Source organism: Ceratotherium simum, chromosome 8 (assembly GCF_057802395.1).
Source record: "Ceratotherium simum simum isolate JZ-2026a chromosome 8, ASM5780239v1, whole genome shotgun sequence".
NCBI classification, from domain to species: Eukaryota; Metazoa; Chordata; class Mammalia; order Perissodactyla; family Rhinocerotidae; genus Ceratotherium; species Ceratotherium simum.
This window is the reverse complement of record NC_141907.1, coordinates 59,630,298-59,650,782: the sequence shown is the minus strand read 5'-3', so window position 1 is coordinate 59,650,782 and position 20,485 is coordinate 59,630,298. Positions and strand designations below refer to the sequence as shown.

The window sequence follows — 20,485 nt, the reverse complement described above, 5'->3', positions numbered from 1 at the left end:
CAGCCTGAAATCTTCATCCCTCACATTCAGGTATAGATGACTAATGGGACTGATGATTCTAAATGACTAGGAGCATCATTTAAAAGGAGAAAAATTACCCATGGGCTCTGCTTTTAGAAAACTGTACAAGATATGAATATGGCAACATTAGCTGTCATTCTTCATACTACCTAAGAACTCATTGCAAAGTTCTCTGAACTGCTAGCTCATTTGATACATTTTAATTATTTGATTCATGAAAACCTGATAAGTATGGAACATTAAGGGAGGATGTTAAGGAAATACACTAAGGTACTTGTGTTATCACATTAGGCCATCATTATTTTGAATCGCTATCCCAAGATTTTGTTATTTTATTGTTGTTTTTGCTGAGGAAGATTAGCCCTGAGCTATCATCTGTGCCAATCTTCCTCCACTGTTTTTTTAATATGTGGGTCACCACCACAGCATGACTGACGAGTGGTGTAGGTCTGCGCCCAGGATCCAAACCCGCGAATCCCGGCCTCTGAAGCAGAATGTGCTGAACTTAACCACTATGCCACAGGGCCCGCCCCCAAGATATTTTTTTTAATTTCTCAAATTAAAATTCAAAACACTGTTCCTAGAAGTCCTGAATTAGGGGATGAATTTCAAAAGCCCAGGTAATAAGGTCAGATTGATGCCTCTCCATATACTGTGGTAGATTATAAATTAATATCCTCTTGTCACACCTTCCATAGAATCCATTTGCATTCTTCATTGTTCATCAGAACAGAGCTTCAAATCAAACAGGAATTATCTCCTTTAGTTTAACGTCGAGAAAGAATTCCCTAGAGAACTTTGCTTGCCCTTTACCACAGTAACAAGACTTACTGAGAGAATTTCTTGCAGTGTTATCAGATCTTTCTGGTGGGTAAGAATTGTCAGAAAAACATCCCACTCCTCTCACACACATAGGAGCAAGATTAGATTCAGTTGTGATTTTTAGCTGAGAATCCTCCTTGGGAACCAGCTGAGCACTCAGCAGGAAGGTGCGGCATGATTTGGAGTGGCTGTTCTTTGGCCTCTGGTTTCCTAGTGGGGTGTATAGCCAATTAAGGTGCTATTCTTTGTTTCAGTCCAATACTAGACACCCTCACCCAGGCTGCCACCCTTACGGTGGCATTCATTTAAATTCTGAGGCTCAAGTGAAATTGTGTAAAGAAATGGACTAGTCCATCACTCTGTAAAACTTCTCCCATGTTCCCTTTCCCATACTGCATATCTATGGGCAATACTTACACCTCTGCCCTCGTGGGGTCACAGATTTGCCATCTCCAGGGGGTGGATGCAGAGTGAAGGAAGTGGAAGCTTTGTACTCAGCTGTGGGAAGGGCTTCAGTCTTGCATCTTTCAGTTCACCCTTTGAGAGAATCATCAGTTTGTCATGCTAGTTTGTTTTAACTATCTTTGAAGTGAGTCACACTGAGTCAGCTTAATGGGAGTGGTAGAAGCTTAAAGATAAATTGGTTTGTTTGAGCTGTGACCACTTGTTATCCTTTATGGAAATGATTCCATGGGCAGTACTTTGATCTCTCATATCTGGTCCAAGTATTTTCCTTTGGAAATTTTTCATTAAAAAAAAAACAGCTTTATTGAAGTTATGATTGCTTGCACCAGTTTTCCTTTCTGTTTTTAATGTCTTCTCAAAGTCAGCTCTGGCACATTTTGGACCAGTCATGGCAGATTGACATAAAGAACAGAAACTGGACAGGTGTACATTTGAATAACATCAATAGTGTTTTTTCTTTCTTACAATATGGATAGAGGAGTGACCGCATTCTATTTGTCTATCAAATTTCTACCTCCTTTTTATTTTGCAATTCTTTAGAAAACCTCCCCACAGTTTAAATTTGCTAATGGCACACATCCTGAAGCTTGGTCAGAGCAATGCAAACAGTCCTGTGCTTGAGCAAGTTAAACAATTTGATATTACGTAAAGTTCCAACCAGGTTTTTCTTTTTTTTGAAAACTCTGGGTAACTGGCCTCAAGCTTGCCAGTTGTATGTGGTGACACTTCAATTACACAATCACAATTACACAAATTACACAATTACAGTTTTAGAGCTAAAAACTGGCATTTTCTGCTGAGATGGTAGGGAGGAAAAGGGGCCAAACACTGCATATATTGAGCCTCGTTTGTCCCCCTGTATTTGTGTGGTTCCACTAAGCTGCAAGAAAGTGAGGACAGGTGTCAAGTCTGCCAGGGTTTCCAAGAATTTATAGCACATCACTGGTCTGGCATTCTTGGGCATTCTCATCTCCCCATATGAAATAGTATCAGGTTGCTTTACCTTTTTAGTTTCTACTTTTCTTTAGTAATCTGTCTTTTCCATTGCTAACCTTCTTTCTATGATAATTATATCTGCCTCCTTTTGTTTATTAATCTCCCATAGATTAGGGAAAATTGATAATTTTATCTACCGTAAGAAGAACTCAATTCTGAGTCAGGACATGAATAGTTCTCCTTTGACTTAAAGTTATTTCCTTTGGTTCTTGGGCATTACAGCATTTGTTTTGCCTGCTACATTCTGGATAGTAGAGCTTACTGGAAAATTAACAAATATATTAGGATTACCTTATCAATTTCGAAAGGCTGTTGTGAGGATCAAATGATATAAAAGTTGTAAAAAGCCTTCAAAAGAATTCAAAGATCAAGGGAAAAAAGGATCATGTTTATTCATATTCACCACCACTAGTATTAATAAGCATTTTTGTGTTGCCACCAGTGACATTTGGGTAGAGTTAATGCCACAAATTCCCTATGAGTGAATACTTTTTGGTCATAAGGAAAACAGACATTATGGAAGAGACCCTTAGTAGGACTAGGACTGGTCTCATCAATAATGGTCTAGAGAGATCCAAGAATATCTTGGATCCCTAATAGTTCCTGGCTTATCATGAAATGGATACAGATGGTGGTGATGAGGCTGAGGATGAGAATGACAATGAAGATGTGGATGATCACAATAATTTTTAACACATATTGAGTGCTTACTATGTGTTAGGGACTGTTTCAAGAATTTTACACAAATTAACTCAATCTTCTCAACAACTGCATCCTATGTCATATAATTAGCATCCCCGTTTTATAGATAAGAACAGTAAGGCACAGAGAAGATAAGTAACTTGTCTAAGGCCAGATACATAAAATATAGGTGAGTGTTGGCCCAGCTGGTAAAAATAAGCAGTTGCCCAGTTTTATTTGTTTTGAGCATTAGAATGCATTGAAAATTGTTAGTATCTTCTATAAATCATAATTTTCTAGAAAAAAAGTTTCTCATACACTTTCTTCCTTTGTAAATTTTATTCTTTATAGTAGTCAAGGGCCTTAAACATAGGCACTATATCTTATTATTTTAGAGCCACTACCTAACAATGCTTTGAATACAATATAAACTCAATGCATGTTGGCAGAATGAACACTTTTGTATCTCAGCTCTCCTATAAGCATTGTGAGATAGCTGTATATCAGTGGATTATGTTGGTTTCTACTAATTCCACTTGCACATACATTTTACAGAATCTATATAACCTTGTGTTTCAGTGTGTAACTGAATTACTGTGTCAAGATATGTATAGGAAGTATTTAAAGTATAAGCTAACCACTCGGGTATGAATATAATTTTAATACTATCATAAAGTTGTTATAACTTAGGATGATATGTCTACCTACGGAGGCCCACAGTATTACATTAACCCTGAAATCTGAAAACCACCATAGGCCTTATTACGAATGGAATGGATGTCACTTACAAGATTTATTACTTTCCAGGGGAATGACACGCTGGGGGGAATTTGATGATCTTTATCGTATTAGTGAGCTGGACAGGAGCCAGATTCCAATGTCTAAAGCAATGAATTCCCAGGAAGGTCAGTATCAAACTCGTATTAATGGGGAGACTTTTTAAAAAATTAATGTAAAGCATGAATCCTAAACATTTCTCTGAAATTTAGCATTTTACACACCCCTACTTAATAAACTCTTATTTTATATTTAAAAAAAAAAATCTCTTGGGGCATAGTAGCTTAAGTCAATGCAGTGCTGATATGATGTTTAAGAACCTTACTTTGCTGTATAAAAATATGATGCTCTTTAAAAATTATGTCATCACTTAGATTTATTAGATTAGTGAGAGCTAATGGTTGGAATAAAGTTTGTATACATAAAATTGTTCAATATTTTCCCCAAGGATTAGAATCATTTATTATACTCATTAGCTTTTCATGTTAGACCGAGCCCCTCAGATTGAATTCTACCTCTGTTTAGAAGTTGAACATTTTAATTAATAGAAATTTGCATGACCTTGCTTCTCAGAAAGAGGCAGATATACTGGAGTCACTTTATATTTGACGGAATTGTTTCAAGCAGTTATTTAAAAAAGAAATCTACTTGAACATCAAAAGAGTTCATATCAAACTTGGCAATCCAATGGAAAATGCCAGCTCCTATGACATGTGACATCAGTAGTCATAATAATGGTGATGTGATAGTAATAATGATATTAGTTGCTGTCATTTACTGAGACTCCGCTAAGTGTCAGGCATGATATCTCGTATTTTACATGGGTTTTGGTTTTCATATAATATATAGAGACCCAAGGAGGAGCTGATGACTGAGGCTGGGGGTGGGTTCATGTTCCTGGGGTGGTGATATGGCCAAGCTGACTTCAGACTGAACAAGGGTATCCTGCTGGCATTACCTTCATGAGTCCACCAACAACCTCCAATGTTTAGTTATTTTTTTCCAAACCATTCTTAATTCAGCCTCTTCTGCTATGTCTATACAACCCAGATACTATAAGAAACATGTTCCTCCCAGGATTTCTTTATCTTTGTCTTATGGCCTCTTGGCATCTTTTATAGAAGGGTCTTTCCAATTAGCCCTTTGAAAACACTCATCTAAGCCCAGGAAAATCCCAATATCTTGACACCAAAGATACTATAAAAATATATTTGTATTTAAGCACCAGTGCTAGAGAAAGAGGAGATATCTTATGCCTATTTGATGATACTCTAGTTACAATAGAAAATTATTTAAAACCTAAGGTAAAATTGAACACAAATGCCACCAGATGGCCCTGTTCTTATACAAGAACACTGCTATTTCCTCATTGTTTAAAAGCATGATAGTCCATTGCTTAGCTGCATGTTTACTTATCAAGAACGTATACAAATCCACCCAGGATGCAGAAGTGGGCAGCTAAATGATATGGGCTTATGATCTTTGTTCTTCCCAGATGATTTGTCTTATCACAGCAGCACTCTGAAGCCTCATGCAGATAAAGAGGCAGAATCCCCCTTGCTCTATAGAACCATGAGTGAAGCAACCCTGGTGAGAAAAAGGATGAAGCCTCCAATGATGGACAGAAAAGATGGACAGAACCATAGGGCCTCTATTAACGGGCACTTTTATAACCATGAAGTGAGTACAGTCTCATTAATGTCATTTAAAATATTATTGTCTATTGTGCTAACAGTACCACTCAATTCAACTGACATTAAAACTAGTAATAATAATAATAGTAGTAGTATATCTAATATTTATTGGGTACTCTCTGTGTGTTAGGTACTAAATTTTTAAATTGATTTTTGATGAGTTATCTCATTAATCACTAAAACAATCCTATGAAATAGGTACCATTGTTTTCCCTACTTTATATATGAATTAATTGAGGTTCATAGAGGTTAAGTAAATTGTCTTAGGTCACACTGCTTTTAAGTAGCAACTCTGAACTTGAACCCAGTTTTGTCTGACTCCAGAACCCCATTTCTTAACCAATGTGATGGGTGTACTCTATCTAAGTGGCAGGCCCTGTGCCAAGCACTGGAAATATAAAGATGACCCATTTGATGCCTCTGCGAGCGTGGAACTCAGGGCTTGGGCAAAGAAACCAATATATTGACAAATGGCATTAGAAAAACGTAAGTGCTACAATAGAGATTGGTTCAAAGTACACTTGAATGTTAGCATTTAAACAAAAGGAAAAAATCAGCCACGGGCCTATTTATTCCAATAAATCAAATTTCTCCTTTTGCCACCTTCCCTTCCAGGTCTTGTACATATATACATATCATTTTTTTATGCAAATGTAGTTATGTTTAAATATAATTTGTATTCTGATTTTTCACTTAATGTGTTAAATTTACATGTGCCTGTCCATGGTATTTGTAAAACATTTCACTTTGCTGAAGGTAGGAAATATATCATTTTTTTCTAGAACTCAAATATTTTTCATGTCATGTACTTTAGCGGTAATTCATCCATCCATTTAATAAATACTTAAAAAGCACTTACTCTTTGCCAGGCACCATCCTAAGCCCTTTAATACAAAATATTAACTTATTCTTGTTAAGCTTTTTTTGGCTTGGGCTTTCTACTTTACTCTTTCTTCTTCTACTCTTGGGAGGGTATCTATAGTGTGCCATTGGAGACTCGTGGGGAGAAACCTCCCTTCTGAATTCTTTGTTTGCATTAGACATTTTTATGGCTCAAAATTTCCTTGTGGCCATAAAGTAACATTGTCAATCCCCCAAAGATGTGCAACTACCTATTGTTCTCATTTCTTCTTCCCCTCAGAATTATGCTGTATGTCATCATCTTGTGGGGTGATTTGTGTTAAAGAAGGCTGTGAAAGCCATATTGTTCCAAACGAGCAGCTTCCAGATGGGATCCCCTGTGCTAAGAATGAAACTGGCACTAAGTTGGCAGCACAGCAGAGTGGTTAAATGCTTGGGTGCTGCAGCGTTGACGACCTGATTTCAAATTCTTGCTGAGCAAAAAGTTAAAAAAATTACTCAATCTCTTAGCCTTAGTTCCCTCATCCTTCCTACTTTACAAGGTTGTCGAAGGCATTAAATGGGATGAGGTGAGTTAAGCAGTTAGCATAGTATCTGGCACAAAGGAAGAACTCAATTTATGTAAGCTTTATTATTGTTGATTGAAAGCAGTCAAGTTGGAACTACAGATATTTCATACAAATGTCATTCACAGCAATTCGAGAACTAGCAGAAGGCAAAACAAAGAAAACCCAAAAACCCAAAGCACTCTATCAGTGGGTAAGCAATGATGGGCATTTAGGAATTTAAGTTGATATAGTCATAAGATGTGTTTTTATATCATGAAACCTCTTGATAATGCCAATATTGTCAGGCCGTGAATATACCAATATTAGAGGCTTAGATTTTGATCTTTGTAAATAAGTTATGACTATGACTTGACCTCTGGTATATTTTTATCCATTCAATAATAAATGATTTTATAACAAGTTTTCATTATATGTTTTGGCCAACAAAACTGGTGTAAAACATGTGATTTCAAATTAAAACTCTGAAAAATGTGATTCCAAATTCATTGTATGTTGGCATCTTAGAAGGGCTCTTGAAGATCATCTAGTCCTACTCTCTTCTTTTATAAATGAAATTATTGAGGCATGTCCAGGCCTCAATGTTAAGTAAGTTGACAAACTTGGCATTAGTAGACACTAGAATCTAGGTCTCCTGACTCCTAATCTAGTGCTATTGCCAAACTCCATGAAGATTCTTCCTATAAATGACATCAAACCACGTATCTAACATACCCTCACCTCCATGCAGGATTAACACATGGTTCTTCAGGGCTGCACAGAACTCAGAAGCACCAAGTGTCACAGTGGCTCATCAGTGCCTTACAATGTTTACAAACATTGAATTTTCTCATACTTAACAAAAGTTTATTCCAGACGTCATCATATATCTTCTCTTAAAACTTATTTCCATATCCATATTTTTACTCACACGAATGCTGTGCGTATATACGCTTTGCTGTTTATTTACTAATCTCCCAATACAGAGCTCATCTATCTAACATTCCATTGAGCCACCCCAAAACCCACCCATTTCCATGTCTGTTGAACCCACCGCATGTCTACAGAGTCTTGGAACACTTGGAGATTACACATGTAAATGAAATATATGGAAATAAATCTTAATGTCTTTTTTCATTTTAAAATATACATTTCATGCCATTCTTCTTACTTTCTGCTACCTAATGAGTGAGAAAAAATTTTTTCCCTTTTATGTGCTCTGGCACATATGGAGTCATATTTCTTCTAAGATGAGTATCCCATAAAATACCTATCTTCTGAGTCTCTACTCACTATTTTTTTAAATTTGAACATATATCATTTGTATTATAGGATTTAAGATTAATTTAGTCTACCTAAATTTTTTATAAGGATTTAATTAGTATTTATAAAGGGCTTGGAATAGATCTTGGCACATAGTTAGGACTATGTTAAATCAATAATTATTTGAGAATTCTATGTCATTCTTTGAAATAATATCATTACTTTCAGGAGTTATATATTCTACCTAATAACAACTAATTTACTTACATATTGACTTACCTAAGTAGAGCAATCAGCCCTTTCCTAAGCACACATGTACCTTAATCCCTGTATAGATATGTCACCAGGAAACATGCACAAGTGAGGGAAATCCTAGCTGAACAAATATTATTGGCCATCGTTTCCCAAAGAATGATCCATTGGATATTAATAGGTATATTTAAGAGATTTTATTTATTTTAAAGTATGGATAATGATCAAATTATGAGTGAAGAATCCATGGTTATATTTTATGATTTTTTATGGTGCATTTCTAATCCCCAAGAGGGATGTCTCAGATATATCTGACCATGAAGACCTCTTACCAAATATCACCTGAAAGGCAGACTCCTGATTAGAGCAACTGTGGGAAACATTGTTCTAGACCTTCAACAGGTAGCACTTTTACCCCAACCCTCAGTTGAGATATAGGTTGCACCATATGAAATTGCCAACATTGGACCATTTCTGACCAACCAAAAAGGAATGATTTCACACAGTTCAAACTTAGAACAATTATCCCCAACTAGGAGGAAGACATGACATGTGAGTTTGAAAACTGACATTTCGATTTTGATTTGTGTTTGACATTATTTGTATTGACATTGACAATGAAAGTATTGACATTACTTTTTATTTGTGTTTAGTTATAATAATTTATTTTAAAATCTTAAACTATACTGAAGAATGGTGTGATTATCTAGTGAAAATGTTTTAAACATCCTCAAATGATATTTTACCTAACTTACTCTGGAAACAATATAAAGCTGCTTAAAAGGATACGTAATATACAACAACAACAACAAAGCAAAAACAAGAAACAAGTTTTTTAAACTGGTGATCTTGCATTTTTTTGGCTCATAAGAAGAGCAAGTTCAATTTAATGACTATTGTTACTTTGATGTAATTTTAAGGACTTAAATAATAATCTTTTTTTTTTAATTTCTAGACATCAATTTTCACTCCAGCCTTTGGATCAGAAACTAAAGTCAGAATAAACAGTAACATGAGAACTGAAGAAGTAATAAAACAGCTTCTCCAAAAATTTAAGGTAATCTTTATCACTATACTGAACTATAAATATCTTATATATAATTTAACTGTAGACACATAAAAGCACCCTTCATAAAAAGACCTATGAACATGTAAATCTAAGTTAAATGTTCAGTTCTGAAGAGTTCTTTCGTATGTATGACACTTTTAGTAATTATGCCTGAGAAATTTTATTATTCCTGGGGAGCAAAGAGCATTTTATGACTGAAAGTGAAAAAAGGAAGTGAAGAAACAGGTACATAATTTGGGTCTGATTGCCTTAGAAAACATATGACAACATAGAATTCACACCTGTTCATTTTTTTCCATTGACAGATTGAAAATAGTGCCCAGGATTTTGCACTTTACATTATCTTTGCGACAGGAGGTAAGAGAGCTTGATCACTCTTTTTACATGACTCCAATGTGTTACAGTTTTCTGCCCATAGGGAAGACAGAAGAGCAGTTAATATCATTCTGTGGAAGAAAGAAAGGGAGGGAAGGAAGAGGGAAGAGAAGGAGGTGTTTTAAAAGAACGTAGGAATAAGGTATCCTAGAAGAGTTTATCATACAAAAGTGTTTACTTGTTGGCCAGACATTACATTATCTGGAAATGGGAGCCCTCAAGAATCCTTCGAGGGTTCCCAGGTATTGTTAGGCATTCAAGTCACTGTTGACCTCTGTGCTTCTTTCTTTTTGGCTTTCCCTTCTCCCTCTAGCTCTTACTGGCATCCTCATTGCATACTACTTCTCTCTGATCTTGTTAATATTTCTTTCTTAGCACAGTATCTGACACATTGTAGAAGTGTTATCTCTTCCTCAGTAGAGAAACATATTCAGAAGTTGGCGGTAGGGGGTAAAAAGTGAGAAACAGGACATTGGGAAGGCGCTATATGTGGGTGCTAGGAGCAGGGACTGAAAGAAATTAGAGAAAACCTAAGGTGATACTGAAATGGAATTTTTGAAAACCTCAAAATTGAAAAAGCTTAAACATTAAATTGTAGAAATATCCCAGGTTATAATGTGTCAGAATGTTTGAGCCAGCAATTGAATAGAATAAAATAATACATTTTGATGCCAGAATAACTGTAAGAAAATGAGAGCTGGATCTCCAAACATATACAAAATTTAAAGTCCTTATAATTTTAAAGCTTAAATATAAGAAATACATATAAACTTTTGAAAATTCTAAGGATATACGTTCATATTCTAGTTGTTTAGGAAAAAAATTAAAAGGCATAAAATAAAAGGTAGAAGTATTGGTTAGTATAAAAATGTAAAAGATACAAACAATAGATTTTAGAGAATATCAGATAAAAGATTAGTACCTACAATATCAGAGTTCTTGCAAAAAACAAAAAGACAACCAATCTAATAAAAATAGAAAGAAGTATGATAATCAGTTCAAAGAATAACAAAGTAAAATAATCAGTGCATATTTTTAGGAAAAGTCTTAAACTCAAGGTAATACAAGTATTCAAGGAAATACTACAAGTAGTCAAGGAAATGCAAGTTCAATCCACAATGCAATATTATCTCGTGCTTACTGGATTGGTGAAATGTTTGAAAATGATTCTACCTATGGCTGACATAGATAAGGGTAGAAGGGTATTTTTATGCAATTCTGGTGAAAATATGACTGTCTTTGCCTTTTTGGAACTCATCCTAGCAATATTTATTAAAATTTACAGTATACAAATCCTTTAGCCCAGAAATCTCACTGGTGAGAATCTATTTCACAAAATTAAAAGAACTAGTAACTGTAGACTTATGTGTAAGGCTGTTTATAATGAAGCTGAAAACAAAACTGAACACAAAGTTGCCCATCATATGGGAATAACTGAATAAGTGATTATTATGCAGCCATTAAATGGAATGAGTTAGATTTATACCCATTGAATGGAGGGAATTCCATAATATATATCAAATGAAAAATGCAAGATACCTAAAAATGCTGCATTTTTTAAAAAGAATTATACATCCCTATTTAAATATGTGGTATATAATGATCATATGATCAGAGAGAAAGGTATGGAATGATAAGTACCAAGCCATTAACATCAATTACCTGGTTAGGGTATTGGGGAGCTGCAGAAAAGAGGATGGGAAGGGGGATGAACACAGAAGCAAAAAAAAAAAAAAAAAAAAAAACCCTACTAAGTCATGATTTTTTTAAAAATATGTCTACAATAAAAGTAGCAAGGATGATATGACCCCCTTTATGTAGCGAGTGTTTCTGTGTGTGCCTAAAGAGATATATGAAGGGATGGTGACTCAAAGGGTAAGGCTGATTGTCTCAGAGTTCTGGGATTCCAGATGATTTTTAATTTCTGTTTTATACTTTTCTCCATAGTTTCAATTACAATAGCATGTGGGTTTTTAAAAAAAAAACTTTATTGAGGAATAATTGACAAACCTAATTGTATATATTATTTTGATTTGATATACATATAGATTGTGGAATGATTACCAAGATCAAGATAATTAACACATCATCATCTCACATAGTTAACTCTTTTTTTTCCTTGTGGTAAGAATGCTCAAAATCGACTTGTCAGCAACTTTCAAGTGTACAATACCATATTATCAACTATAGTCACCATGCTTTGTATTAGATCCTCAAAACTTATTCCTCTAATAACTGAAAATTTGTATCCTTTGACCTACATCCCCATTTCCCCTCCTAATAGCACGTGTTATTTTTATAATCAGAAAAAAATGTCTGTTTTCGCTGTAAAAATGTAGTTCTTTACAATTTTATCTGTGAAAATCATGGGTTTTTTTTATATTTTGTATCAAAATTTCTTACACATAAAATCAAGAACTGAAGATAATCATAACTAGGACCTTTTAGGGACCAGGAACAGAGAAAACAATGGAGTACATAGCACCCACTTGGGTAATAATCTGGGAAATAAACATAGGTGTGTTTTAACATCTTATAGCTACTAAGCCCATGATCTATGACACTACTTCTCAAATTGTAGTGCACTTCAAAATTACCTGGAGCATTTATTTAAAATACAGATTCCCAAGCCCCCCTAGATCTAGGGACAATCTGGGAATATGTATGTCTAATAATTATCCAAGGTGACCATGAAGCAAAATCATGAAGTAAGAAACCTTGCTCTATAATATCAAGAACAGAACAAACTGAAAATGCAAAACCAAGTTAACATAAGATGTAGAGGTCAAAAGGGGATTCTGATGGGTTACAGAGAAGAGCTAAATTATTGGGTTTCCTGATTGCTTCAGAAATGGTGGAGGAGTTAAAGCAATTAACTCTGACTCTATGGAAACAGGAATGGATAGTGTCCACTTTAATTGTGGGGAAGCCGAGCTTCTGTGTTCTAGACCCTCTCTGGCCTTTTTTCCTGGGATAAGTCCAGCCCAAGGGATGAGAACAGTTCTGACTCTTGGAACTTTTAAGAGCCCAAGGGAATTGATTTCATAGATAGATGATAATGTAGAAAGGACTACCTAGTCTACCCTTTCCCCTTCAGTCTTTATTTCAACATAGCAGACAGAATTGTTCTTTAACAATGTAGGTCAGACCATGTCACATCTCTTCTCAAATCCTCCAATGGTCTTTCTTCTCACAGTAAAGCCAGAGTCTTTATGCTGGCCCTATTACTTCTTTTTTTCATCTTTTACTAACCCTCCCCTCCTCTTCTCCACGCCAGCCACCCTGGTCCCTTGCTGCTCCTTGATGGCATTAGGCATGCACTGGCCTCAAGGGTGTTTTACTTGTTTACTTATTCTCTTTGGAACACACTTCCCCCAAATAGCTTCATGGTTCCATCCCTCATCTCCTTCAGGTCTTTACTCAAGTGTTACTTCTTCAGTGACCCCTTCCTCAGCAACCCTATCAATAATTGTGACTTCTCCTCTACACACATATGTCTACACACACACACTTTCTACTCTCCTTCCTTGCTTTATTTTTTTCCTGAATACTTATCACTAACATATAGAATTTTTTATTGATTTACCTTCCTTATCATTTGTCTCCTCCACTAGAATGTAAGGTCCATGACGGAAGTGATTTACTCTGCTTTGTTCTGTAGTGTACCCAGCACTATACAACCATGCCTGACACATAGTATAGGAACTCAAAAAATACTTAAGGAAGGAAGGACGGAGTAAAGAAGATGAATAGCAGGGTACTATGTTCTGTTCATGCTTCATTCTGATAAAAATGAAATCACAGATGTGAAACTACTTTGACAGAAAGCTAGAAGTGCTTTTGTGGTGGGTGTATTTATAACTTTTGGAAATTTGAAGTTCTGGGAATATACCAAATTGGAAGTTATTTTCTTTTTATCTCATTATCGTGGCTGAATGGATGAAGCCCACAGATGAATAAAATCATAAATATACTGACCCCAATGTCAAAAAATTCTGAATGTATTTTTAAGGAAGAGCCCAAGATTAGATATGGGGTGAGAGAGAACGGAAGAATTGAGGATAATTACAAAGGTTTTGGACCTGAACAGTTGGAAACATGGAATTACATTAACTGAACTAGGAAAGAATCAATAAATATTTGTTGAATGAATGAAAAATTATGAAGAATTTTTGAGGTGCATTGCTTGATAAAAGGTATAAATGAGACTGGAGATTTGTCTGAACATCCCTAACTAAAGGCACGATTGAATTCTCCGAGTTATAAAGTCAAACCTTGAGGGATAGCAAGAGAAAGCAGTCCATTTTCAGTTCTTAAATGAACCTTTAAATAGGTTTTAATTTCAACTTACTTTTTTGAGTGAGTGCCTCCTATTGTATGTTCTTTTTAGCTCATCTTTGAAAGTGAGCTAAAGAAAGAAAATGAATGGACAAATTATCTTTCTTCTTTTTCTCTAGTAAGGGCATCTTTCTTCTTTTCCTCTGTATGGACTCTTGACTGTAGTTGATTCTTGTTTTCATTTGCAGAGCGGAGACGGCTCAAGAAGACAGACATTCCGCTACTGCAAAGGCTCCTACAGGGACCTTCCACAAAGAACGCTCGCATTTTCCTCATGGATAAAGAAGCAGAAGAAATTAGCAGTGATGTATGGATACCGTCACCCTGAATCTGTCTTGGCTTCCTCCTGACTCAGCACCTCTCACATAAATGCTCTTCTTTCTTTCTTGTTTTTGTTTTTTTTTTTCCTTTTCAGGTAGCTCAATACATTAACTTCCATTTTTCTCTCCTGGAATCCATCCTTCAAAGATTAAATGAGGAAGAGAAAAGAGAGATTCAGAGAACAATAACAAAGTAAGTCAAGAGCATGTACACTGGGTGCTTGGTCCTTTATGAGTTCAATGCACAAAATGTGTCCAATTTTTAACTCTCTTTTTCTCCTCATTTTCAGATTCAGTACAGAAAAGGCTATTATACTGAAATGTCTTCAAAGTAAACGGGTAGTAAAAACAGAGACGACAGTTTAGCAGTATAGGCCACTATTGCTAAAACACTTTAACAAAATTAGAGAGATGTTACTATTTGATGAGAGCATAAAATCTATACTTGCACTCATACAAAGACATATGAACTTGAATCTGTAGAAACTGTCAGAAAAGCTTGTCTCTCTTTGAAGTGATGAGGTTAACTAGGATTCACAGTTGGACTGAAATGAGCTTGAATTTATTTCAATAACTGAAATAAGCATGGATACTACGTATTCCAAATAGTTTTATATAGTAAAATTTAATGAACCTGAATTTAAATGGCATCTTCAGATATCACGCAGTTTAAACTTCTCGTAGCTTGAACTCTCAAGAGAATTGAAATATCATCAACTGGCTTCCAGAAATAAAAGCTGCCAGCCCTTGAAATAAAAAAGAAGCATATTCTTGGGGCCAGCCTGGTGGTGTAGTGGTTAAGTGCACACGCTCCGCTTTGGCGGCCCGGAGTTCGCAGGTTCGGATCCCAGCACGGACCTACCCACCGCTTATCAAGCCATGCTGTGGCGGCATCCCATTTAAAGTAGAGGAAGATGGGCATGGATGTTAGCCTAGGGCCAATCTTCCTCAGCAAAAAGAGGAGGATTGGCAACAGATGTTAACTCAGGGCTAATCTTTCTCACAAAAAAAAAAAAGAGAGAGAGAGAGAAGGAAAAGGTGTGGTTGCAGCCCACTGAAGAGAGGAGAAGTTCCCTGGTTGCCCCGAGCAGAGCAGGGCCACAGCCGTAGGGGAAGCAGGCACAACTCCTGGGGTATGGACCAGCTGAGGCAGGTGGGCAGGTGTGCAGAGGGACTTGGGGCTTCTCTGCAGGCACAAAGCCCAGATTACGTAGTGTCTGTGTCTGGAAGTCCACAGGAAACAAAGTTTAGGGGCACAGGTAAGCTGAGGCTGAAGGGTGGGCACCAAGACAGAGTCACAGGTGCTGCTGCAGGTGCTGCTAGGACTGGGGCTGAAGGGGCCTCCTTTGCAGGAACCTAGTATAATTCCGTGTATGACTTGGGCTATGGTATCTTTGAGGTTGCATGGGACAAAGGTTGGGCAAGTGGCTCACTAGGTAGCCAGCCCCACAGGACCCTCTCTGGTAGCATGCACTGAGTCAAGAAGGTGTGGAAAGCAATGATTTGAGCTAGGACACAGGCCTGCAGGGGCTACAGGCTATGCCACCACAAACCCAATCAAAAGCTGGAAAAGGGGCTAGGGGAACAAATGCTAGAGAAAGCTGCACCCTACAGGCAACTAGCACTGGAGAAACCACTCTGGGCAGAGGAGTGGAGGAAAAAGTCAGCTTCCCAGGAGCTTGGCCAGCCAGCCCCTAGGAATCAAGAAAGACCAACTTCCTCCTACAGTGTTTCTCTAGCACCCTCTACTGACAAAGTATGATATCATGTAAGCTGCAAAGGAATCCTATTTCAAGGGTCCATATCCATTTTCACAGAGTCACAACAAAGAGTGAATTTGGAGCAGAGGCAATAAAATAAATACTAAAGCAATTTAGTAGTAAGTTCATCCTATAGTTCTATTTGTAGGATCCTATATGGAAATAATCAGAAATACAAAAACACTATGCAAAGATAATTATTATTTATTGTGATAAAAGGAAATAAATAGCCTAAATGTTCAAAAATAGAAAAAAAGATTAAAGAAGGAAAGAAATATTTACCCACAAAATGTTATCAATCTCTTAGAATTGTTTCCAAATAAATTTTAATTATCAAGAGTAAATTCTCCTTATATATCTAAATAAGAATATACACACAAATATTCAAAAATATTTATTATCCAAGTCAGAGGGAGAAGGTCAAATACCGCATGATTTCCTTCATTAAGTAGTAGATAATAACAACAATAAACAAACACATAGGGACAGAGATTGGATTGGTGGTTACCAGAGGGGAAGGGGGGAGGGAGGAGGGTGAAAGGGATAATTCGGTACATGTGTGTGGTGATGGGATGTAATTAGTATCTTGGTGGTGAACATGATGTAATCTATGCAGAAATAGAAGTACAATGATGTACACCTGAAATTTTTACAATGTTATAAACCAATGTTACTGCAATAAAGAAAAAATTTAAAAAAAAAAAATTTATTATCCACAAGATATGTATGTGTTAATATATATGTGTACACTATTATTTGTACATACATACTACAAACCAAAAATAACATGTTAAATGTGGTTATGTCTGGATTGCAGATTTATGGGTGATTATTTTTCTACACTTATTAAATATTATGTGTGATTATTTTTCTATACTTATTAAATATTTTATAATGAACATGTGTTACTTTTTAAACCAGGAAATAGAAAAGCTATGATTGAAAAGTTACCAACAAAAAAAGTAGTAAGTACATGCAAGCACAGTGTTCTACTAGATCAAAAAATAAATTATTGAAATGAGACATTACTGTCACTACTGTGGAAGTTTTAAAATATATGGATAAAGTCTTTGATACTCCTCCTTTCAAGAGGTGGAGCTTATTCCTCCTCACCTTGCAAATGGGCTGGACTTAATGACTTCTAATGAATAGAGAAAAGCAGAAGTGACAGGGTGTGACTTTGGAGACGAGGTCATAAAGGTCACTGTGGCATCTTCCTTGCTTGCTCTCTTGGACTGCTTGCTCTGGGGGAAGCCAATTGCCATGTCCAGAGCAGCCCTGCGGGAAGGCCTACGTGACAGGAACGGAAACCTGTCAAAAGCCAGCAAGGAATTGAGGCCTCCTGACCACGGCTGTGTGAGTGGGCCATCTGCTAGCCTCAGTCAAGCCTTCAGATGACTGCAGCTCCGTCTAATAGCTTGACTACAACCTCATAGAGACCCTGAGCCAGAAAACCCTACTAAACCACTCCTGGATTCCTGATCCTCAAAACTCTGTGAGATAACAAATGTTTGTTGTAGTACGCTGCTAAATTTTAGGATAATTTGTTGTATAGCAATACATAGCTAATATAATCTCTGAGACAATAATCTGTTCACTTCAGAGACATCTTTGCATAATACAAGAATATCAACTTTTATCACCAAACCATTTATTCTTGTTTTAGGTGGTCCAAATATTTCACTACTAGTTGCATTTTAGTTCAAATTCAATTCTGGATAATATATTTACTAATGGTAGAGGATCTGTCATATTCTTTGTATATTTTGCTATACTTAATATTGTGTCTTATGTATAGGATGTGCTCAATAAAAATCAATTGAATAAAGGAGGACTGAATAAATTAGTGAATGAAGGAATAGAAGAAGGAGTGAATGAATTCTGAAATATTTTTATAAAACCCCCTGTACATATGCCTCATTTTTCACAGACCTGATCCAGTAGCTAAGAAATACAGAATCTTTTCTGTTTAGTTTTTCCTAATATGGTGGTATATTTTATCTCTTGGCTGTATGAAATATTCAGTTAAGCAGTGTTACCATGGAATTTTGTTTAGGGCTGTTCAGATCGGCTTCAAGAACTGAAGGGGAAAGAAGTCCATTTGCAAGGTACTTGATGAGGTGGAAAGCTGGCAGGTGTATCTATTATGTTGCAATATCTACATGTGAAAGGAAAGAAAGGAATAGGATGCAGTTAGAGAGGGCAGAACCTTTCAATGGCATGTATTTATCTTCTAAATAACAGCTAACCTTTTAGATTGAACCATTTGAAATAGTCCATATTTGACCTACAAAAGCAGCAATTTCATATTGTTCAAACTAATAGCACTTACCAAGCACTATTTTAAGTACTTACATATATTAGCTCATTTAATGTTTGTTACAGTCCCATGAGGAAATTACTCTTTCAACTCGATCTTATAGATGAGGAAAGTAAGCCATGGAGAGGTTAGGAGATTTGCTAAGGTCTTTAGCGGAAGAGCTAGGTAGGATTTGAACCTATGGCTCCAGAATACACATTCTTAACCACCATAATGTATGTTCTCACCCTAAAGTATACTCCCTTAATCTGGCATTCTTTGTGTGTCCTCATTTGTAAAATAGAAATGTTAGTAGCTACTTCATTAGACAGTTACAGGAGTTATAGGAATAATACATGTAAAGGCTGGCACTTTGCACATAAGAAGCATGTGATAAATATTAGCTATCGTTATAATTAAACTACAACATGTCCCCAGCATTGTAGCCTTCTCTTCCACTCTTACTGCCCACAACTACTTCATTCCTGTATTAAATCCCACCAACCTGAATCACTCACCATCCCCTCTCACACTCTACCACACCTCTCTCTGTTGAAACTGCCCATTTTCTAGTCGTTGGCCAGAGTCACTTCCTCCATGACACTTCCTGGTCTCCGTGACAATGTAGTCATCTCAAACTCCTTCGTGCTACATTTTCAGTTAGCTCTGCTCTTGTGACACGGGAAATGTGAAATCTGCCCATTATTATAATTCCTTATGTGTTTATATCTTGTATAAATTCATGAGTGATCTGGTCTTATCATGTTCATATTATTCCCTGCAGAACCCAGCACAGTGCATTGAACACAATAGATACTTAACAAATGTTTATTGGATTTAATTTCCTAATATATATGAACATGTTGAAATTACTGGAGTTAGGAAAAACTATTTAAAATCAAGTCCAGAGCACTATAATGAGGATTAAATTTTTTCTCTAATCAAAATAATTCATTTATTTAGTAAGCATTAAAATATTACTGCTTATTTTTACTTTATTACATGCACAAAAAAATCTGGAAAAATAAAAATAAGTCCAAATAAGTGCTTTATGTCATTTATGCCAGGATTTCTGGGGAAAAGAGTGCTATTACAAATCATCAGTGAAAGCTCAAATTAATATAAATATATTAGGACTCCTTGGTTCCAATGTCAGCATCACATATATAGGGTAAAGATGAAAGGCAAAACAGTTATGAAGGTAACTTGAGTATAAAGCACATTTCATTCAGTTCATCAATAATCATTTTCAGTAGCGGTAGATAGATGGATGGAACTTCCAAGCTGCATTTGGAATCTCTGTCACTCCAGAACCCAGCGGACAGTTCCCAGTTAGATGTAGCAGCCTGTTACATCTACCCGAGGCTTTTGAAAGGCCCCTTGATCTCATATTTCTGTTGCTGCTTCTGAGAAGCAGAAAGCTCAGGAGGAAAAGGAAGAATGACAGTGGGTTGTTTGAGGGTTACAATAAGCACATTTCTCTGCTGAGTAGGAAGGGAGAGATTTACTGTAGACTGACTAGTGTTCTTGAGTAACACTGTGAGTAGTTGAAAAATTTTATTGATTCTTCTCTTATTTTGAATATTAGACATATGTTTCATTATTCATGAAAAATAAAATGCAGATCTCAGCAAAGATCGTATATTGACATTTTCCGGACTCATTTAGCCTTCCAAGAGAGACTGGCACTTTTCCATCAGTTTAGACCCCTAAGAAGAAAGCAAATAAGCACATCTGTGAGAAAGGGAAAACACCTAAATAGCTAAGATCACCAAATAGAAAATCTTTAAGACTTCCCCGTTGTACCCTTGAGATGGGCTCTACGTGCCTGCTCCTCAAGGTCTTAGAATTTCTCGCAAGCCTGGTCCCTTAACTTAAAGACTTAATTAACTGCTATGCCTCTCCCACTTTCAGGACCCCAGATTTGTGATAAATAAAAATTTGCTT

General features: G+C 36.2%; 2 protein-coding genes across 3 annotated transcripts in view; one reads left to right on the top strand and one right to left on the bottom strand.

Annotated features, from left to right (window-relative positions):
• The window catches only part of RASSF6 (Ras association domain family member 6), a 56,428-nt gene extending 38,162 nt beyond the window's left edge, over positions 1-18,266 (top strand). For both annotated transcript variants that reach the window (XM_087434429.1, XM_014788009.2), the window contains exons 5-11: positions 3,793-3,890; positions 5,258-5,442; positions 9,333-9,434; positions 9,752-9,803; positions 14,348-14,466; positions 14,575-14,672; positions 14,770-18,266. In XM_087434429.1, the coding sequence (XP_087290555.1) occupies positions 3,793-3,890; positions 5,258-5,442; positions 9,333-9,434; positions 9,752-9,803; positions 14,348-14,466; positions 14,575-14,672; positions 14,770-14,845 (730 nt within the window). In that variant the 3' untranslated portion in view covers positions 14,846-18,266. The remainder of the gene's footprint in view (positions 1-3,792; positions 3,891-5,257; positions 5,443-9,332; positions 9,435-9,751; positions 9,804-14,347; positions 14,467-14,574; positions 14,673-14,769) is intronic.
• A 1,657-nt stretch (positions 18,267-19,923) lies between these two features.
• Positions 19,924-20,485, bottom strand: part of LOC101403266 (alpha-fetoprotein-like) — a 41,682-nt gene continuing 41,120 nt past the window's right edge. Inside the window, exon 14 of the mRNA XM_087434725.1 lies at positions 19,924-20,247. Coding sequence (XP_087290851.1) covers positions 20,203-20,247 — 45 coding nt within the window. The 3' untranslated portion in view covers positions 19,924-20,202. The remainder of the gene's footprint in view (positions 20,248-20,485) is intronic.